This window comes from Eleginops maclovinus, chromosome 2 (assembly GCF_036324505.1).
Source record: "Eleginops maclovinus isolate JMC-PN-2008 ecotype Puerto Natales chromosome 2, JC_Emac_rtc_rv5, whole genome shotgun sequence".
Taxonomy (NCBI): domain Eukaryota; kingdom Metazoa; phylum Chordata; class Actinopteri; order Perciformes; family Eleginopidae; genus Eleginops; species Eleginops maclovinus.
The window spans coordinates 22,108,669-22,130,460 of NC_086350.1; the positions used below are offsets into that span (position 1 = coordinate 22,108,669).

The 21,792-nt window shown below is 38.4% G+C and overlaps 8 protein-coding genes and 1 non-coding gene across 9 annotated transcripts; 3 read left to right on the plus strand and 6 right to left on the minus strand.

The window, feature by feature from the left end:
- The first annotated feature begins 285 nt into the window (after positions 1 to 285).
- exosc6 (exosome component 6) lies at positions 286 to 1,912 on the plus strand. Its single transcript, XM_063896861.1, has 2 exons — positions 286 to 741; positions 1,242 to 1,912. The coding sequence occupies exons 1-2, from the start codon at positions 464 to 466 to the stop codon at positions 1,885 to 1,887; spliced, it is 924 nt and encodes a 307-aa protein (XP_063752931.1). The 5' UTR covers positions 286 to 463; the 3' UTR covers positions 1,888 to 1,912.
- Positions 1,913 to 4,053: 2,141 nt separating this feature from the next.
- Positions 4,054 to 4,770, minus strand: LOC134873407 (histone H1-like). Its single transcript, XM_063896979.1, has one exon. It carries the CDS (start codon positions 4,727 to 4,729, stop codon positions 4,115 to 4,117), a length of 615 nt encoding a protein of 204 aa, XP_063753049.1. The 5' UTR covers positions 4,730 to 4,770; the 3' UTR covers positions 4,054 to 4,114.
- A 1,469-nt stretch (positions 4,771 to 6,239) lies between these two features.
- Positions 6,240 to 6,551, minus strand: LOC134873649 (histone H4). The gene has a single exon (XM_063897442.1). The coding sequence runs from the start codon at positions 6,549 to 6,551 to the stop codon at positions 6,240 to 6,242; it is 312 nt and encodes a 103-aa protein (XP_063753512.1).
- Positions 6,552 to 8,190: 1,639 nt separating this feature from the next.
- On the minus strand, positions 8,191 to 8,592 carry LOC134873545 (histone H2A-like). The gene has a single exon (XM_063897234.1). The coding sequence runs from the start codon at positions 8,572 to 8,574 to the stop codon at positions 8,191 to 8,193; it is 384 nt and encodes a 127-aa protein (XP_063753304.1). The 5' UTR covers positions 8,575 to 8,592.
- A 1,179-nt stretch (positions 8,593 to 9,771) lies between these two features.
- LOC134873666 (histone H2B 1/2) lies at positions 9,772 to 10,208 on the plus strand. The gene has a single exon (XM_063897467.1). It carries the CDS (start codon positions 9,917 to 9,919, stop codon positions 10,160 to 10,162), a length of 246 nt encoding a protein of 81 aa, XP_063753537.1. The 5' UTR covers positions 9,772 to 9,916; the 3' UTR covers positions 10,163 to 10,208.
- Positions 10,209 to 11,021: 813 nt separating this feature from the next.
- On the minus strand, positions 11,022 to 11,355 carry LOC134873641 (histone H4). The gene has a single exon (XM_063897430.1). It carries the CDS (start codon positions 11,341 to 11,343, stop codon positions 11,032 to 11,034), a length of 312 nt encoding a protein of 103 aa, XP_063753500.1. The 5' UTR covers positions 11,344 to 11,355; the 3' UTR covers positions 11,022 to 11,031.
- Positions 11,356 to 12,888: 1,533 nt separating this feature from the next.
- Positions 12,889 to 13,951, minus strand: LOC134873695 (histone H2B 1.2-like). The gene has a single exon (XM_063897500.1). It carries the CDS (start codon positions 13,928 to 13,930, stop codon positions 13,553 to 13,555), a length of 378 nt encoding a protein of 125 aa, XP_063753570.1. The 5' UTR covers positions 13,931 to 13,951; the 3' UTR covers positions 12,889 to 13,552.
- Positions 13,952 to 16,045: 2,094 nt separating this feature from the next.
- LOC134873531 (histone H2A-like) lies at positions 16,046 to 16,435 on the minus strand. The gene has a single exon (XM_063897207.1). It carries the CDS (start codon positions 16,433 to 16,435, stop codon positions 16,052 to 16,054), a length of 384 nt encoding a protein of 127 aa, XP_063753277.1. The 3' UTR covers positions 16,046 to 16,051.
- A 4,270-nt stretch (positions 16,436 to 20,705) lies between these two features.
- On the plus strand, positions 20,706 to 20,777 carry trnap-agg (transfer RNA proline (anticodon AGG)). The gene has a single exon. It is a non-coding gene; the product is annotated as a tRNA-Pro (tRNA).
- Positions 20,778 to 21,792: the final 1,015 nt, after the last annotated feature.

Here is a 21,792-nt window from a genome sequence, read left to right on the forward strand (position 1 = left end):
CAAACCACCTGTCAAACTAAGCTGATCCCGCCACATCAGTGGTACTAACTTCCCTAGTTTGGCTGATGCAATTGAAAAGACACCAGTGTTATTAGACAAGTATTGCTCTTTTTAAATGAGAAGGATGACATTGCACTTGTTCGCATATAAGCTTACCAAAATGTTGTAGCACCAGTGACAATATGTAATCGTTTTATAAATTAGTGTGGATGTTTTGTTCTTTGCCAAGTCACCATTACATATGACACATTGTAATTTTGTGAAATAATAATGACAATGAATTAATGTTGATTATATAACTGTATCTGCATATATCTAAGATTTGGCTATCACCTATACAGCTTTCTCAGCGTTTCATTCCGCAACGCGGAATCATTTCTCCATTTGCTTTGTTTTCGGGGGACTGCTTTTCTGCCGGACTGTTTTCCACACGCTGCCACATTTCCTCTTCTCCTGCACCACCATGCCGACTGACACCAAACGTGTACGCGGCCCAGAAGTTTCACAAAGTCCGTCTCTGTTTTTGTGTAAACATGCGGCCGTTCTCCCCTCGGACGGGCCCAGAGCGGACGGTCGGCAGCGGGACCAGGTAGACGTCCGGCCGGTGTTTGTGCGCTGTGGGCTGGTGAGCCAGGCTAAAGGCTCCGCGTACATCGAGGCTGGAAACACCAAGTTGATGTGCTGCGTTTATGGCCCCAGAGAAATGGAGCGGAAAGATGAGACCGATATGAAATGTGGAAAGTATGTCCTGATTTAATTAATAAATTAATGCTTTTATTTGAGTCGTTTAATGCTCTACAGCAAGTTAAACGCTTATGATAAAGCTATATCTTGTGACTAAATAAGCAGTACAACGCGTCTATACTTGTACGTGCAACTAGGAACGTTAGGTTATGTCGTCAGAAAGATAGCTCATAATAAACTTAAGATAGACATTTTAAGCGTTCAACAGAAGTTACACTAAGTGAGAAGACGTATTTCAAACATTGAACAAAGATGTGAAAAGACTGGACTACGTGACGTTAACATAAACATTAGTAGATTTAATACCGTATGTAAATTGCAACGAGTAAATGAGGTAGTCAATGTCAAATTGTTTGAAAGCCATTTTGTTTCATACTTTTTTGCGAGTATTAGCATCTCTTCATCTTAAGCAGAGGAAACACATATGTCATGTAACTGTAATAAATAATATAGAAAGAGTTAATGAAGACAACTAAACTGTTTTTCTGTGTATCCAGATTGACTACTGACATGCGTTTCGCTCCATTTTCCTGCCTGGAGAGGGGCTCTTGGATTCAGGGGAGCCAGGACAAGGACCTCTCCCTGATGTTACATGAGAGTCTGCAGCCAGCCGTGTGCCTCCATAAATATCCCCGCTCTCAGATTGAGGTTAACGTGATGGTTCTTGAGAACAGCGGCTCAGTTCTCGCCCATGCTGTGACGTGCGCTTCCCTCGCTCTTGCAGATGCAGGAATCGAAATGTATGATCTGGTGCTTGGTTGTTCCACACGCCAGAATGGCGCCTCATATGTTGTTGATCCTTCTTATCTGGAGGAAAACAGCTGCAACTCAGTCAGCAGTGAGAACCAGGGTGGTCTGACTGTAGCTTTCCTCCCCAGCCTGAACCAGATTTCTGGGCTGCAGTCAGATGGAGAAATGACTAAAGAGATTCTGACAGCCGGGGTCCGGACCTGCATCGAGGGATGCTATAAACTGTACCCTGTCATTCAACAAGCCCTGACCAAGGCCGTGCGCCGAGCTGCCCCCCCCGCCATCAGAGAGCTGAAAGACTCAATAACCAGTATCCTAGGGTTACAATTTTCAGTTCTTACATTGACAACTCAACCCCTGTTATGTTTGCTATATGTTCTTAAAAACTATTAAAAGACAGTTTTCTTATACAATACAATATACTTAATGGGATAGTCTGCCATTTCTGAATTAATTGTTTAGCTTCAACCTACTCGTATACATAACTATATAAATGTTCATTTTTGCAAATGGCTTATCTGAACTGTTTTATGTGCTATATTGATTTATGTTTATAGAGATTTTTGTAAAGGTTATTATTGGCCAAGATGCAGTCGAACAGGCAGGTTTTCAATCTGCGACAAAATATGTAGGCTTTCTCCTGTACTGACCTCAATGGGGATCTTGTTACACCATTTTGGAGACAGGATATTTAACAGGCCTGTTTTGGTTGAGAAGTACCTGGGTCCGACTCACAGTAGTGAACCAATTGGCAGCGCGAAGTGGACATGTTGGAGTGTACGGTTTACCCATGTCCTGGATGTAGGAAGGGCCTGATCCATTCACATAAACATCATAGATGGACTTAGTCGACCAAAGATCTCCAGTTCAATGGAGCTGTTGGTCTGCCTGAGGATTGGGCTTAAGCCTGTGCTATCAGGAACAAAATGACATGGATTTGAAAACATGATGCTGTGCACTTAGCATAGAACCTATTGTTAGCCGAAAGTCACTTGATGTAACTTAATATTCTTAATAACCTATTATAGCAGAAGTGTACATGTATTTTTAATTAACAAGTGATTACTTAAGACACTTTTTTAATACTCTTAACACAACATGTACATGTAATACCAACTCTAAATTCCCTAGCGCAAAAATGCTGTCTCTGCATACAGTAGCACAGCAAATCGTCATTAACATTAGAACCTTGTTTTTCTATTTTAGCATAGCCGATCATTTACTGTACATGTTTCACTTGTACTTGCATACAATAGACTCTGAAAACAATTGTTTTCGTATAGTCTGGTTGGTTTTATTGTAAACCACTTTACTTTGTGTATGCTTGAGTTTGGAACATGGGTTTTTCTAACATACTGTCTCAAAGTGAACGTTACTTCTGAATATACAGTTAAGATAATGACATTGATGGAATTGCTACAGTAAAAGCTGCATTAGTACCAAACAATTAAGTATATCAAATATGCATGACTGCAGTAAACAAGGCACATGAAAAAAAGTGTTGGTGCTTGGAATAGGTTTCCAAAAGCCTTGCACTCACATTAAACTCATTTTGGTCATTGATTGCAAGACATGTCACTTATTAGATGTTTTTTATCCAAAGTGACTTACATTCCATACTGTGGGCAATCCCCCCGTGAGCAATTTGGGGTGAATTGTCTTGCCCAGGGACACAATGACATGCTGACTGCAGTGGGGACTAGAACCTTCTCTCTCATTTCAACATGGACTAATAGTTTTAGTACGAGGTGCAGTGTGAAGTGGATCTATAGTTGAAAAGACATCTAAGATACCTACACAGTTTTTTGAGAAGTAAATTATTGAAAAATGAATGAACTGCATCCAACAACTTATGAATAAACATTACATTGCATTGATCCACAACAGCTAACAGGTTGACAGAGCAATGTATTAATATGTAATTCATTTCTGATTTCTTTTTTTTTTATGCCAATTGTTCTTTTTGGGCAAACTTGCTGTTTGTCAGTACAAAGATCGGCTTTCACACCTCTATTCCCCTCGTATTTCATTTGAACTTGCAAGTTTTATAACGTTTTAGCACCTGTGATAAAAGCAAGCTCAAAATACGATTTTGTGACAGGAAAAAAAATTAACTAATTTAGGTGCTCAATTTACATGTTAGTTGACATAATGGAGCAGAAGGATGCTTTTTTAGGATTTGCTTATGAAAACAAATCCAAATTAATGAATAAATGAACTCATTAACTCTGATATTATTACAGCAGCTCAAAAAGAGGGTCCTCAGTGGATGCAAAACTTTAACAGCTGGGCTGCTCAGACTCATGCTTACCTTCCAGTTGATACAGCTGCTCATATTCATCTTCCAATGTATTTGAGACATGGGAACATTATGTACAAGAGAACATTTGAATGTGGGTGCTTTTATGTAAATGGCTATCGCTACTCTAACAAAGGCTCTCATGAGAATGTAACTGATTTTCTTAATTTCATTTAATCCAGTCTGTCACAAATAAAAACAATAAGCATATAACTTTTCAGGATCAATGAGACAACATTACGAACATGCTCTTTAAAGGATGAGGTGGGTGGCTCTTAAAAGAGCCTTTTGTGGATCTTAGCAGATCAGACTGATGACAGCTCACTTCTTCTTGGGTGCTGCCTTCTTCGCTTTGGGCTTTGCAACCTTCTTTGCGGGGGACTTCTTGGCTGCAGGGGCTTTTTTCGCTACCTTCTTGGGGCTCTTTGCCACCGTCTTTTTGGCGGCTTTCTTCGGGCTCTTGGTGGCCTTCTTGGGGCTCTTGGTAACTGCTTTCTTGGCCGCTGCAGGTTTCTTCGCCTTCTTGGGAGACTTCTTTGCTGCCGCGGGCTTTTTGGCCGCTGCTGGTTTCTTGGCTGCGGGCTTCTTGGCTTTAGGAGCGGCTTTCTTTGCTGCGGGCTTCTTGGCCTTAGGTTCGGCAACCTTCTTGCTCATTTTGAATGATCCGGATGCCCCGGTGCCCTTGGTCTGGACCAGAGCTCCATTAACGACCAGGGTCTTGATGGCGGTCTTGACGCGTGCATTGTTCTTCTCCACATCGTAGCCTCCGGCAGCCAGAGCCTTCTTAACGGCGGCCAGAGACACGCCACTTCGCTCCTTGGATTCGGCCACAATTTTCACGATGAGATCCCGGACGCTGGGGCCAGCTTTCTTCGCTTTAGTAACCTTCTTCTTGACGGCTTTGGCCGGTGCGGCGGCTGGAGGTACTTCTGCCATTTTCTGCTCAAGTTTAGTTCCTGCTCACACTACACGAGAGGCTGACTGAACTGGTGAAGAGAGCGGGGCGCTGGGCAGGGGGCCGGCTCTTAAACACATCATGAGAACCGTGGAGACTCAATCCAGTCCGCGTCTCCTCCGTACGCCTGAAAGTCGTGCAATTTAGCGTTTTCTCTTCACAGACAAAAGCCTCTAAACTAATTGTGGAAAAAGTGCTGAAGGCTGACTGTTAATGTAGGTGATGGCGGACTTATTTCTCTTCATATTGAAATTATGTATAGCTCTGAAGCTCTCTGAATTTGTATTCTGGAGCTTCCAATCCTCACATTTTCCTCACTGTGGCCAGCACTGCCTAACTACTTATCCCTATAATTATTCTCCTAAATTCATCTTAAATGCACCAAATGTTTAATAAAAGCTGTTCTCCAAGTGACCCACGTAAAAACAGCTGTATGTTGTATAATGAGATTGTAATAAGTGAAGTTTTCGGGGCTTATGGTAAGGTTTAAACAGGCTTTGCATTAAAGTTGCTTGCTGGGAACATATCTTAAGACCAACACTTATTTTACATAAAGGCTATTCATTTTATCAAACAGGCTGAGAAATACATGTGACTTTTATAGCATAGCACACGAATAAATGATAAACATAAATGATTTTTTTCGCTTTAGTTATACTGTTTCATTGACACACACCAGTGCTTATCAGAAAACTTGAAGATCCTTTAATGTTCTAATAAAAAATCACAAAATGGCTTTTTTTTTACTGATCTAACTTTGTCAATTCTACATTGTTTCCCGTATACACTCTATGTATCAATATATAATTGATTTATTTCATTATTTTTGAATGACATCTTATATTATGTTGGGTTTTTAAGGTAATTTGGAACATTGTATTTCATGTCTAGTGCCAGTGAGAACTGAGATAGCCCTGCAGCTATATTTTATTAAGAGGAAATGCAACAGCATTAAATAACAAAGTTTCTTAAGCACTCGTTAAGTGCAACAATAAATCTCAGCTGCAGAAATCATGTTTTGTGTATGCATTTTGTTTACCATCAACTGGAGTTTCTATTAACTGGTTGTAATTCTGATAGCAACTGAAACTTCGTCAGCTTGACATATGAATCTGTTAACATCCATGCATTTTGTTTTATTTCTTCGAAGAGTACAAAACAGGCTGTTATTGTTTTGCCGTGTGTTCCTCCATTCGTTCAGTGATCTACTGCATTATGCAGTTTCAGAATACCTAACGGCCAGAGGGGCAGTTTAATAATATGGTTGTTTGAAATGTTACGGATTTGTATTTAATCCTTTAGCGCCTAAACTTTATGGTTTGCATGGATAACATTTCCAGTATTTTCATGAGGTGAGATGAATACGCTTTCTTGCACCAGCACACTGACAACTAGTGCTCAAGGTTATGATGGGAGGGTATTCAGCTCTTTAAATTGAAGATATGGGTGGCCCTTAAAAGGACCTTTGAGTTGGTATCAGGTGTCAAATGCTTAACCTCCGAATCCGTACAGGGTGCGACCCTGTCTCTTCAGAGCATACACCACATCCATGGCGGTCACGGTCTTTCTCTTGGCGTGCTCGGTGTAGGTGACTGCATCACGGATCACATTCTCCAGGAACACCTTCAGCACCCCACGGGTCTCCTCGTAGATCAGACCGGAGATACGCTTCACTCCACCACGGCGAGCCAGACGGCGGATAGCGGGCTTGGTGATTCCCTGGATGTTATCACGGAGAACTTTACGGTGACGCTTGGCGCCTCCTTTCCCGAGTCCCTTTCCTCCTTTGCCTCTTCCACTCATTGTGCTTGTATAGTAGTCTGATCGTTCAAAACGAATGAAGTGGTTTCTCCTGAACGGCAGAATTTAAATCTTATCTGCGGACGTAAAAGAGGATCTGGAACCGGATGGCCTAACCCAGTAGCCCTTTATTAAAAATGTAGCCTTTTGTGTTTCTTTTTGTATTATTCGTTATTTATTTGGTGGCTTCATACTAGGGTCCTATCAATACGCGTTTACTGATTTGTAATGTGGCGATACATATTTCTTGAAACACTGCAAATAATAATAATAATCATCATCATCATCATCATCATCATCATCATCATCATCCTTATCATCATCATTTATAATGTTTATGCCGCAAAACTTTGCATTACATATGCCAAGTTCTGAAGTTGATGATCATCATTTTGCCATGGAGTTATACTTTGTTGTGCTTTATTCTAGTTTATCTAATGTGTGCTTTTCTTCTATACAGCTTAACCTGTGTTATTGCATGCCTTATATAATATATATATATATATATATATGTGTTGTTTGTGTCTAATATATGTATATATTACTTAGGTTTTTTTTGTATACCCCTTTCCCCCCCCTATTTTTTTCTAGGCTCTTATCTTTTTATGCTTTATGTTCTTGTTTATATTTGCACTGTGGGACTGCCAGAAACGGTATTTCAATGTTCTGTATGTATAACACATGTGGAAACTTTGACAATAAAGTGGACTTTGACTATGACTAATCTGCTATGCAGCTTTTGCTGTACAAATGTACATTTTGCTAAAGGATTTTTTATTCTGATATTGATGAATGAAAAAGGCCTGCTTGCAACATATACATTTGTTCTGAACATTCCTTTTTTTCAAATGAGTCAATACACACTAAAGTGTATGCAAACACTGTACAAACAACTTCCATACACTGGAATCTTTTTACACTTTACTGAAGCTTGGTTGGACTGAATTATTAGTCACAGCAACAATTTAATGAGTAATTGTACAACTAGTAATGGTAACCATAACAACTTTCCTCTGCTCATAGTTATCCAATATGATTCAATGAGGATGCTAGGCTAATGGTTTTCATTTTAGTCATAATAACACTATGAACATTACAACCAAAATTGTAAAGCTTATTAAAATAATTTGAAAAGAGAAGAGTGGTCAACAATGACACTCAGAGTTGTGCTGACAAAATAATGACCAATTGGTGTGACTTCTATTCGCAACTCCGTATTCTTCCCAAAACCTCCTAGAGTTATGTAGACAATGTGGATTTAGTTTAATTCCTCAAACCCTTTAGGAACAATGCCAGGAATTGTAGATTTGTCTTGGACTAATACTTTGCAAAGCATTTTTAAGTTATATTGAGTTTGATTATGAATGTAGACAAGTCATAATATATAATAAAAAGTTTCATAGTATATAGTATTTCTGAGTTGTATTCAGGGTTCATTGATTTCCTTTCATCAACCAGACCATTATAATGAGTTACATTTATAGGATAAGATTTTCCATGATACCATGTTAAGTAAAATATATGGCTAATTATGAGTATAAAGAGTACAACATTCAGGAAAAGAGCCCTTCTCAGGTCAGTGTGTGGCTCTTAAAAGAACCTTTTTGGGGTCTGGTTTACACCAGTCAGCTAGTACCAAGATTTACTTCTTGGGAGCCTTCTCGGTCTTCTTGGGCAGCAGCACAGCCTGGATGTTGGGCAGCACACCGCCCTGAGCGATGGTCACTCCTCCCAGCAGCTTGTTGAGCTCCTCGTCGTTGCGGACAGCAAGCTGCAGGTGACGGGGGATGATACGGGTCTTCTTGTTGTCGCGGGCAGCGTTTCCAGCCAGCTCCAGGATCTCAGCGGTCAGGTACTCAAGCACAGCCGCCAGGTAGACGGGAGCTCCGGCACCGACGCGCTGGGCATAGTTACCCTTCCTCAGATGCCTGTGGACACGGCCGACGGGGAACTGGAGCCCGGCACGGGAGGAGCGGGTCTTGGCCTTTGCTCTGGACTTTCCGCCGGTTTTGCCTCTTCCACTCATTTTCAGATGTTCGATGTAAACCCGTGCAAGAGAGTGATAATCTAGCCGAAGAACTCCTCCCTTATATGTTCCCAGAGCGCGGGACGGTTCACAGCAGAGGGCGTTACACTCTGGATTCAGATGGACTTTTTGAAAGGCTTTCCTTCCAATAAGCAGCGGAGATTCGGGCGGTGGGTCTCTCCTATGGGCGGGGCTGAGCTCAAAAATGAGCCTCCACCAACCAGGAGCCTGATGACGAAATAGCGTCACTATTTCAAAAACACATGAAAGCCAAAGTGCAAAATGTAATAAAAAGATTTGTATTTGGTATGAATTTTGTGAAAAAAAGTGAACTATAAAGTAATACCTTAAACATATTATTTTATTTCAATATTTTTTTGACAGTGGCCTCGTTCTGACTAGGAGGATCAATATGACATATTTGACTTAAATTGACTTAATACACTATTGTAGGAGCCATATATTATAAATGTATAATTTCATATATTTGAACTTTGTAGTTCTTTATTATTATAATAATAATATAATATAATAATAATATTATTATTATTATTATTATTATTATTATTATTATTTATTGAAACACATGCACCCAGACCTTTCAACGATTAATTAATAAAAAGCTTCTGCTTTTATTTTTACGTATGATCTACACAAAAAGGCTTGAATAATAAATAGTTTCTTATATACACAAATAAATTAAATGTTACATATCTGAGACCAATTGTGACTTTGAACTAAACACAAGTATTTTTTAAGTAGCCCTGGGTTCAGCTGCTGTTTTGGTTGTTTCTTTTTCTTTCAAATTACATTGATCTCAACCATTTTATGGATTTACACATTTACCAAACATAACACAAACCTAATAATACAGAGTATTGTGAAATCAATGGGGGATTACTTTTACATTTAGTCATCCAATCTATTTTGATTCTAATACTTTTGAACTTTTACTCAATCCCTGATTATATATGTATGAGGTAGTGTTGTCTTTATTTCCTATTCTTGACAGTAAATGAATCAACTTAACTCCATTAATTGAACCACATATAAAAAAAACCCCTGCTCGTTAAGCGCATGCTCCGTCCTGCTCAGAAGACAACCAATTCCGTGCGAGCAACAGCACAACCAGATCTGCATAGAGTGGATATAAATATACCGCGCTGTGCCTTACAGGTATTGGTGCTAGAACAACCTCAACCGGTAATCATGCCCGAAGCAAACCCCGTCAAAGCGCCCTAAGAAGGGTTCGAAGAAAGCCGTCTCCAAGACCGTCAGCAAGGCTGGCAAGAAGAGGAGAAAGTCCAGGAAGGAGAGCTACGCCATCTACGTGTACAAGGTGATGAAGCAGGTCCACCCCGACACCGGCATCTCCTCCAAGGCTATGGGCATCATGAACTGCTTTGTGAGCGACATCTTTGAGCGCATCGCCGGTGAGGCCTCTCGTCTGGCTCACTACAACAAGCGCTCCACCATCACCTCCAGGGAGATTCAGACCGCTGTCCGCCTGCTGCTGCCCGGAGAGCTGGCTAAACACGCTGTCTCTGAGGGCACCAAGGCCGTGACCAAGTACACCAGCTCCAAGTAAACTCTGCTGCTGATATACCAACAACACAAAGGCTCTTTTAAGAGCCACCCACTACATCTGAAGCCATATTCCAAACATTGCATCTACATGTAATCATATTCCTGCCCCTATGATTAAACACACTTCACTTTGTTTGAAGACTGTCTTAAAAAAGGCTTTGGTGAAAGACTTGATTCGACCCCTTTATACTAGCTCAGCATTGTAGTAGTCCTTATGTATGTTTATCATATAATTGTTTTATATCTTGCCTTTGTTCTCATTTTGTAGTCACTGTAATGGTGGCCATGAAAGCAAATGTATTTATTCAATGTGTGATGACACTTAGAAGTAGTAAAGCAATTGTCTAGTTCTAGTCTCCCCATGTCAAGCAATGCAATCTGACACAATTTATGCTTCCTTGTTAAGTGTGCTCTTAGAGCCACCCACTACATCTAGACAGAATCCTGATATTACGTTTTGAGGCATGTCCGTATACCGTCAGAGAAGTCAGTTTATTTTGTAATGTAGATTGTTTACCAACGTTGATAGTTAAATACCCACCCAACCATAGTGTGTCTGTATGTTCTCCATGAGTTAATTTCTTTGTGGATTGGTATCTTCAGGTGTGAGTTGAAGTGAAGTAAATTCCTATACTAATCTTAATTGCAACAAAACTTTCCTAGTTATTCTCCAAGTAACTGGGGCTCATGGTTAAACCAGGAGCCGAGAAGTACTGCGTTATGTAACACAGGTTGTAATTTCATTTCGTAGAGATTTTACACTTATTAATGGAATTCAAGATCCTCTAGCTTGACAGGATATAAACTCTTTAAAGTAATTTGGGTGGCTCTTAAAAGAGCCGTTGTTTTTGCAGCAAGAGCGTTGTTGATTTAACCTCCGAATCCGTACAGAGTGCGACCCTGTCTCTTCAGGGCATAAACCACATCCATGGCGGTCACGGTCTTTCTCTTGGCGTGCTCGGTGTAGGTGACTGCATCACGGATCACGTTCTCCAGGAACACCTTCAGCACCCCACGGGTCTCCTCGTAGATCAGACCGGAGATACGCTTCACTCCACCACGGCGAGCCAGGCGGCGGATAGCGGGCTTGGTGATTCCCTGGATGTTATCACGGAGTACTTTACGGTGACGCTTGGCGCCTCCTTTCCCGAGTCCCTTTCCTCCTTTGCCTCTTCCACTCATATTTATGTTGCGTTAGTTTGGGTCGTTGTAAACGAATGCCTTCCGTCGGTCTGACAGGCAGTATTTAAGTATTCTTTGCGGACCTAAGAGAGGAAGGAGAGCGGGAAAGCTGCTAGGCGGGGCCAACGCCAGCCCTGCAGCCATCCACATTATCTTTCAAAGTATTTAGTCTTCCTATATATGTTGTTTATATAATTCGGTCAGGTTAATACTAAGGGTTTGATAAATAAACGTTCGTTATATGTAATAAAACTGTCGTATGCTTAATGAAATAATCGAATTGGAATCCATTCAGCATCGCTTTCTGAAGTAAACAATACATTTATAGTTGCTCAACATTATTTAAAGAATACTCTTTATAGCCTATACATTAATTCTAAATGGTTGCATACAACTTGAAATAATGTGACCTTAAAGCAGGAATTACTTCAATAGAAACCCTGGAATCTATACACTATTTAGGTTTGATCCATGGTGTTCTAGAACCTTTGAAATGGGGTTTTACACTTAAAGTGTAAAACCAAATATAGTATAAAACAGCAGGACATACTTGTGATACCCTAAAATTATACTTTGGTTATACTTAGTTATAATTAAGTCCACAAATGATATCACCCATCTCTTAAAACAGCTTAAGGCAACCTGTGGAACAAGTCATATGTATCAATAATGCATGATAGATTGCACTGCTGTATATGTTTGCAAAGAGAATAAAAACATACCATGCCATCTTGCTGGAGTTTCATCTGGCTTCTGATCACTGCCTCTGTCTCTCTTTCTGAGTTTGACATCACATCTTTATTTGTCACAATTATTTAATCTTTTTCACTAACGTCTTCATCTCCTCCTGCTCTTACCCTCCTGGTCTCTTCAGTGTACTCTTTTCCTTTTCCTCTTTTTATTTGTCCTGATCACTTTTCAGATATGTATTTTTTTGGTTGTTAAGTCACTCCATCTCAGGCCTGCAAGAGTCTCGATGTGAAATGCAGTGGTACACATTATTGTATTACTTTACAATTTAGGGTCATGTAGCGTAATAAGTAGCCTATAATAAATATAAACACATGTGAACACAGGTAGCTGTGTTTAGACTGTTGATTATGTATTTTGACAGTGAAGGATGTATCCTGGTTTGATTTATGCAGCATCCTTGCTGTGATGTGTGAGAGTAACTCACATGGATTGTATGGCACCGCATAGTTAAGCAAATAAAAGACATCGATCTCCCAGCAAGCGTTGTCACTGTGTAGTAGGTTGTGACGTAACCAAACAGTGACCGTCTGTTAAACATTATCGATTCAAACAGGAGATGTTTGAATATTTTGTTTCAAGCTCTCGTCATCATTTAATGAAGGGACGTGGATACGTTTCTGGGGGGGGCTAAGATTATATTTTAAATTATTCACTTTAATGTTAATGTTGCTTGTTTTGTTGCTTGAGATGACATCATCAAATGATTAAATAATTAAACAAGAAATGTACTACATATTTAATGGTGAATATAAAATACTAAGTAACAGACATAAGCATAGATTTCTGCAACTCATAACATAATTCAGCTCTCACAAAACTCAATAAGTTTGTTCATTGTTTGTAAGTGGCTTCGGATAAAATCATCTGCCAAATAAAATGTAATTGTATTACCTTTGTATACAGAATAAAATAATACATTATAACTACCATTTAGCACCAAATTATATTTGATCTTATTTATATCATGGAAATTAAGTAGGCTACAGAAAAAAAACCTAAAGCTGTATAGGGGAAAACATGATTACGACTCAAAAAGTATTTATCCACACTTAACACAAAGTAACTAAACAAGTTATTGCAGATTTAAATGCCTTTACTTCAAATCGGGGGAGTAATTAATTACTTTAAGTGACATTGTAGATGAAATAAATACTTACTTTAATGGCCATCACTACAGTGATAATGAGGGCTAAATAAAAAACAAGAGTGACAGGATCTAGAAATAAACTAATACATAATACACATTGTAGGAGCAAGTAATATAGGCGACAATTCAAAACATTTACAAAAGCCCTAAATTAGTAAAGCATCTACAGCTTCAGCAAAAAAAGATTAATTGTTTCATTAATCATACAGCTATACGTCAGTGGTAGGAGCATTATCAGGAATATGTCTTCAGATGTAGTGGGTGGCTCTTAAAAGAGCCTTTGTGTTGTTGGTATATCAGCAGCAGAGTTTACTTGGAGCTGGTGTACTTGGTCACGGCCTTGGTGCCCTCAGAGACAGCGTGTTTAGCCAGCTCTCCGGGCAGCAGCAGGCGGACAGCGGTCTGAATCTCCCTGGAGGTGATGGTGGAGCGCTTGTTGTAGTGAGCCAGACGAGAGGCCTCACCGGCGATGCGCTCAAAGATGTCGCTCACAAAGCAGTTCATGATGCCCATAGCCTTGGAGGAGATGCCGGTGTCGGGGTGGACCTGCTTCATCACTTTGTACACGTAGATGGCGTAGCTCTCCTTCCTGGACTTTCTCCTCTTCTTGCCAGTCTTGCTGACGGTCTTGGAGACAGCTTTCTTTGAGCCCTTCTTGGGCGCTTTGACGGAGGGTGCGTCAGGCATGATGATCAGTCGAGGATTGACAGTCAGATGGGTTCCAACGAAGCGAGCCGCCTCTTTATATTCACTCTATGCAAATCTAGCTGAGCTGTTGCTTGCACGGGATTGGTTATTGTCTGCGCATGACTGAGACTACGCATACAAAGTAATGGTTCACTGTAAGCAGATGTATCTACCTTACTTGCATGTAAGAAGGGGAAAAAGCATTTAAATACTATTCTGCACCCCCATTTTCTGACAATAAATAGAATAAAATAATAAATAATGATAATGGAAATACTTCATAGTTAAAGTAGCAGTTGTGGCTGTAAAGATACTACATTGGTGTTTATAAAATGAACACATGCACCAGGGGTGTCCAAACCTTTTTCACTGAGGGCCAAATTCAGAAAAATCTATGAAAGTTTGGGCCACACATTGCCTCACCTTTAGTGGGTTAAAGTTAGCAAAATCAATCAAATGTAAGTAAATTATGCTTGATAATTGGATATGCTTAAAGAAAAAAAAAAACTGGCTAAATTATAGCTTTCCATTAATGGGTTTTCATTTATTTTGTTAATAAAAAGGTTGGCAGCTCATTCTCAGCTTTTTTTATTTACTATTTATGTGTTTATTTTATTATATTGTAATCTATTATTTTTTGTATTATATCATATTAAAAGAGTAAAGTACATCTAATCTAAGAATGACAGTGAGGTGTGTTAACACGTTTTCACTTTCAAGTAATTTGATGAAATATATACAGGTTAATATACTGTATACTCTGCAAACTTTGACAAAGCCAAAGGATTATTTAACAACTCTTACCCCTATTTCCAAATCTGGATATTAAATTAAATGTGTCAACTGCACAATATATGACAAGTTTACCATTTTTTAAATGGCATAGGTGTAAAGTCAATAATTACATTCACTCAAATACATTTACTCAAAGTAATTAAGTTCAATTTTGAGGAACTTGTACTTTACTTGAGTATTTACGTTGTTTTGCTACTTTATATTTCTACCCCATTACAACAAAAAAGAGGTGAATCATGTACTTTTATTCCATTACATTTATTTAATACCTTTAGTTACTGATGATAAATGAATGATATGAAATATAATCATCACTTAATCAGACTTGTTACACCTGGAGTAAATTCACAAGTTACCCTGCAGTAAACTTAGTCATTAAAACTAGCTAAAACTTTACCAGCTTTGATAACACTTAAATGCATCAATAATAATATAAAAATCCTATAATAGATTTCAAAATATGATATATCATATATATCATATATATATCATATTCATATATATATATATATATATATATATATATATATATATATGATATATATATATTCATATATATATATATATATATATATATATGATATATATATATTCATATATATATATATATATATATATATATATATATATATATATATATATATATATATATATATATATATATATAGATATATATATCATATATATATGAATATGATATATATATATATATATATATATATGAATATGATATATATATATGAATATGATATATATATATATATATATATATATTCATATATATATATATATATATATATTCATATATATATATAATAGGATTTTTTACGAGGCTTTTCCATTGAAATGATTCCATTAGAATTTATTTCCACCTCTAACCAGTACATTCTTTACATTTATAATCAGAGATGCTCGAGTGTGCTTTTCTACATACCTTTGTATGGTTTTCATTCAGCACATCAAGCTTGATTCTTGGGGTGAGCACTGAAAGTTAAACTTAAATGACTAGTTTGGTTCATTTCACCTCTGCAACGGCCTTCATGACAGTTGTTGATGTTGAGCACGATCCTGCTCCAAATCATGTTGGAATATGAGGGTTATCTCGCATCTACCCAGTTAATCATTGTAGAGTATTCCATGTTATGTTGAGCTCTTCTTCTCTCTTGATTCTAATGTCTTCTTTCATATTACCCAACGCTTCATTTTATTTTTAATCATCTTCATTCAACACTTGCATAAACCATAAATGAAAGAATTCCATCTTTAGTTAGAGGTGAGTGTGGCTCTTAAAAGAGCCGTTTGTTTGTTTAGGATGGTTCGGTTTGTTTACTTCTTGGGAGCCTTCTCGGTCTTCTTGGGCAGAAGCACAGCCTGGATGTTGGGCAGCACACCGCCCTGAGCGATGGTCACTCCTCCCAGCAGCTTGTTGAGCTCCTCGTCGTTGCGGACAGCCAGCTGAAGGTGACGGGGGATGATACGGGTCTTCTTGTTGTCGCGGGCAGCGTTTCCAGCCAGCTCCAGGATCTCAGCGGTCAGGTACTCAAGCACAGCCGCCAGGTAGACGGGAGCTCCGGCACCGACGCGCTGGGCATAGTTACCCTTCCTCAGATGTCTGTGGACACGGCCGACGGGGAACTGGAGCCCGGCGCGGGAGGAGCGGGTCTTAGCCTTTGCTCTGGCTTTTCCGCCGGTTTTACCTCTTCCACTCATTTTCTTATCTGCTTTCAAAGTCGGTACAATAGAAAGTGCTGGTCTGATCGAAAAACACTCCTTTATATGTCCACGGAGCGCGGGACGGTTCACAGCAGAGGGCGGTGCATTCCGGATTTTTGGCGGACTTTTTGAAAGGATTTTCAGCCAATAAGCAGCGGAGATTCGGGCGGTGGGTCTCTCCTCCAGTCATTGTTTCAGGAGGGACCCACCAATCAGTGGCCTGACGTCCGAAGCGGACCGCCCTCTCAGTGCAAAGCCTGTTTGGCCAACAATAAAAAATAGAAACCTAAGTGTTAGCCTTCCAAAAGTAAAATATAGCCCTGCGTTTTACAGATTATTCAAAACAATATTGGCTACCTAGAAAAATTAGAATTATAATGGGTCATTGCCATCCTTTTAGAATATAAAATAAAAATATTTTAGCAAGCACTAACATTTTAAATACATTCATAGCATGTAAATCACGATCCTTATTCAACTTTGTGCCAGTCAGGTGATAGACTTGATATAAACTCTTCAAGTAAGTTGGGTGACTCTTAAAAGAGCTGTTATTTTACAGAAAGATGAGGCTGTTGTGGATTTGTTCTGTTGTATCTTCTATTCTGAGATGTCTATATTGTAGTGTTTGTTCTCTTTTATTTCTTATTATTTGAAATTATTTTGGTTGTTGCTGCAACAAAGAACTTCCCAATTTGTTATTAAGTGTATAAAGTATAACTTATCGTATCTTATTGCCTCATTTGGATGCATTCATAGGCCTCTTGACTATACATTAATTCTCCTATATGACCATTAAAATTCCTCTTTAATACATGCTTTCCCAGATTAATGGTTGGCCAAATGTTATTTGATTAACATACGTTAGGGGAAGTTTTATCAGAAACAATGCATGTTATTTAAGTTTTCAGTTATATGTTTGGCCTGTCAAATTTTCTGAAAGTATATAATAGAACATATTAGAATTACTTTATCGATCCCAATTTGGGAAATGTTTATGTTGCAGCAGCATAAAAACAAGGCAACATAGTTACAATACAAAAACAATATATACATCTTTGACAAAAAATGTACAGAAAATATTAACAAAAACAAAATACTAAATATAAAGCAGGATGTAAGATGTACAATAAGTGTGAGAGGTGTGAAATATTATTAAAAGAAGTATAGAATGTACAGTATGTAATGGTTTAAGTCCAGTGGTCACAGAGAGGCTATGGAGCAGAGAGTTATCTTTCAGCCAGAGGTGAGTTGTTGTACAGGGTTATTGCAGTGGGCAGGAAGGTTCTCCTGTACCCGTCCTTGTGACAGCAGAGCTGGAGCATTCCGTTGAAGAAGGAGCTCCGCTGTCTGTCCAGCAGCAGGTGTAGAGGGTGGGTGGGGTTATTCATGATGGATAACAGTCTGTTCAGAGTCCTCCTCTCCACCACAGCCTCAAAGTGGTCCAGTTTGATGCCAATGACAGATCAAGCTTTCCTTATCAGTTTTTCAGTCTGCTGGTGTCACCGGCCCTGATGGTGCCCCCCCAGCAGACGGCAGCAAAGAAGAATGCACTAGTAACAACAGACTGGTAGAAGATCTCCAACATCTTGCTGCACGTTAAAGGATCTCAGCTTCCTCAGGAAATAGAGTCGGCTCATCCCCTTCTTGTACACAGCGTCAGTGTTGGCCCTCCAGTTCAGTCTGTTGTCGAGGTGTACTCCCAAGTACTTGTAGTCCTCCACAGCAGCCACATCCTCACTCAGAATGCACAGGGGCAGTGAAGACGTCCTCTTCCTCCCGAAGTTAATGACCATCTCTCTGGTGTTGGCCAAATTCAGAAGCAGATGGTTTCATTCAGTCCACTCCACAAAATGATCCACCAGTACTCCTCCTCCCATCCGTCCTTTATACACCCTATCACTGCTAAGGGACTCCATGAAAAAAATGACCTATTTTGGATGATTTTGAATTAAAGGGAAGTTTTCTGGTAGAAGCAAACACAGTGGCGACCCAGGCTCATTTTGTAGCTTAGACAGGCTTCCTACCAGAGCTGCACCCTGTAGACATGTCCTCTGATGAAGACTGCTTCTGTAATAATAATTATTATAGTTATTATAATTAAAGTATAAATGATAAAACACGCTGACAAATATGTTGTTTTAAATGTGTTTTACCAATAAATGCATTTCACTTCAGTAAGTGTTACAGTAGTATTATTATTTTTAATGTGTTTAATATGTATGATAGCTGTTGTTGACAATGTATTACTAAACAACATATTTAAAAATATGTTCACTGTTTTTTTTTGTCATTGTTTGTACTTTAATGGTTTGTTTTTAAATAAACTGCTATGTACATATGATTTTATAATGTAAATATTTAGGCAGAATGTAAGCAGTCGAAAGTTCATCTCTCATCTTTTGCCTGTTGTCCAACAAACCTTGTAAACCACACGCTCCCATTTCTGTCACATTGCTCACGCTTACCCTTCTGCTTTGAACCTATAACATTTTAATGTTCATACTTATTTATGATACATGCATCTCACCAAAATTGCTAGAAAGTGTGAGTCAAAGACTCTTTTAAAACACTATTTAGAGTCACCTTCCAAAACAGTAATAACAAATACAAAATGTGATATTTGTTTTGTTGATCTTACTAAAAAGGTGAAAGTTATGTTTAACAAGATACAAAGGTTCAACGTTGAAGAATCTTGAAGTTGAAGTTGTTTTGTGTTTAACAACTTTAACTGCGATTATCTCTGAAATGTCAACATACAGTATACAGGGTGGATCCCCAATTTAGGGACAATACGGTTTCTAATCTAATCCAATCCCGGGGTCAAACATATCAACATTTATGTCCAGTTCTAGTCTTCTCATTTTGTTTTATCAAAGTTACATTTTTTATTGAGTTAAACATTTATATGATTATATTATATTATATTATATAAATTATACAATAATTTACATTGCTAAGGTATCCATTTTAATATCCAATATTGAATATTAACGGCACAAAACAAATGTTCCAATGGAGACAATCTGCAAAGAATAAAATACACAAACTAAAACAGAATGTTTTTCCATTTTACTTCATTCTTGCCTTATGTTGATACCATATATCATCATTACACTTAATTAGTTATGACCACAATGGAATAAGGGATTTGGGTTTTGTTTGAAAAAAAAATGTTTAATTTAAAATTAGAGGCTGAATATATATTTATTATATATGTTATTCATACTTTGTTATTACTTGTGTAATACTCTCTGGTATTGTAATACAATTCGATTACAGCAGTAATGCAATCATTTAAGATTATACATGTGTTAGATGAAACTTGTACTTGACAATGGATTATAACATCTCACATAAAGTAGATAACACAATGTTGTATTAACTCCCCGGGTTTCTTCTGTTCTAATTGATCGTAGTCAATAACTGAGAGCTACTTCAAATTATGTATATTTTGAACAAATAGCTACATATCCTATTGACCTACAGAGACACATCACTTTTTCAAAAGCACTTTTGTTAAGTGTAACTAACAAAATGATGCATGCCATACACATTGAGAAAATGCACAATTGTGACCACCAGAGAATGCTGTTGGACTAGATGGGGTTTTCACAACAAATCCTGCTAGTAGGATTATTTCTTCTGCTGTGAGTTTTGGGTAAGATGTTTAATGTTTTTGTTAATATGGAACTGGGATCCAAAGGGATACCTTAGAAACTGTCAGATTGGACCAGGTACAGAGTGTGTGAGAGCTGTCAAACCTCCTGGACACTACCGAGGTGCCTTTGAGCAAGGTACCAGACCTCCAGGCACTGTAACTGCCCACTGCTCCAAGTACAAAGATGTGTTAAATGCAGACACAATCTTTCTTTGTCCGCTGCTGTGTACCTTGTACCATGACTGAAAAATGGATTGCATTTCCATTTACACCCACATGACAATTAAAAAAAACATTTCTACAAAAAAATAATACATTGTGTGAACAACATTATAGACCTATCTATTACAGAAATTACAATAAAACATGCAGCGGATGTGTCAGAACACCAAAACAACGCAAAAGATGCAACACAGCTCTTCATGAGAATGGTTTGAGCGCTTAAGGATAAGAGCTGAATGGGATTTATAATGTTGTTCAGCAGAGGGTGCTCTTTTTCCAAATAAAATATGCAACTTCAAACTGCCACATCACCAATATGGAGTTAAGCTGCAGGTCTGGAGAGAAAAAGGGGTTGTGTTTTTTCCCTTCTTCTGGCTGAGTTAAGAAGGCTTGTTGGTCTAGGGGTATGATTCTCGCTTAGGGTGCGAGAGGTCCCGGGTTCAAATCCCGGACAAGCCCAGATTTTAATAGGAGGCATACATGTTAAATATCATTAATTAGATCTTGTGGGTAGCAGTGTGCCTTGAAGTTTAAAGTAGTAGGCTCACCAAAAAAGCATTCTGGGTAGGCAAGTCTAGTGAGAGATAAAAGGCTCTTGCATGATGTATAAAGTGTATTTACCCAAGAAAGATTACCCCGTTCCCCAGGAGGAGGCTGTGCTCCATCAGGACCAAAACCTCTCGCCACTTGCTTCACCTCTGCTACCGGCCTCATCAACAAGGCCCGGGACCCCCACTGACACTGACGTTCATCCACCCTAAACATTTTTTATGCATTGCATTAATGCACATCACGCTAACAATTTATTTTCATTTTAATATTGTAAATCCAGCACAAAATCTTGCGCATCTCTGCTCCATGCTCAAATCAGCAAAGTTCTACAATTTAAATATAATTTATTATTGTCATATTTTATTACATTTTACTTTACTTAGTTTCCTAAATACCTATATTTTGTGTAAATACTCTCTTTATCTTTAATTTATTGCAATAGTCTTAGCTTTTTATAATTGTACTATTATTAGTTTTTGGTTATGTATTCTTCTTTCTGTGTCTCTGTATGCACCACTTATACCAAAGCAAATTCCTACTTGGTAATAAAACTGATTCTGATTCTGAATTGGATAAATCCTTGTAGCCATTACCCCTTCATTGCAATGACAGCTGAGTGATAATTGTCAATATGGCTCAGCCTCGAGTGAAATAATAATCTTGTGGCGATATCCTGCATTAATGTATGTGCTCATAGCAAAAAGTGTACTAATGTTTTACTTGAATGTTTCTCAGAATCGAGGAGGGAAAATAATTACGCATTCCGCTATTAGAACATTTAACAACTTTACGAACATTATATGTTCATACTGGGAAGCTGATTTACCTCCAAAATGTTTTATTTGGAATTTCCAAGTTCCCAGTTGAAGAGTTTTCCAGTGTGTTCTGAGCTGATTATAAAACACAGACAGCACATCTTGTA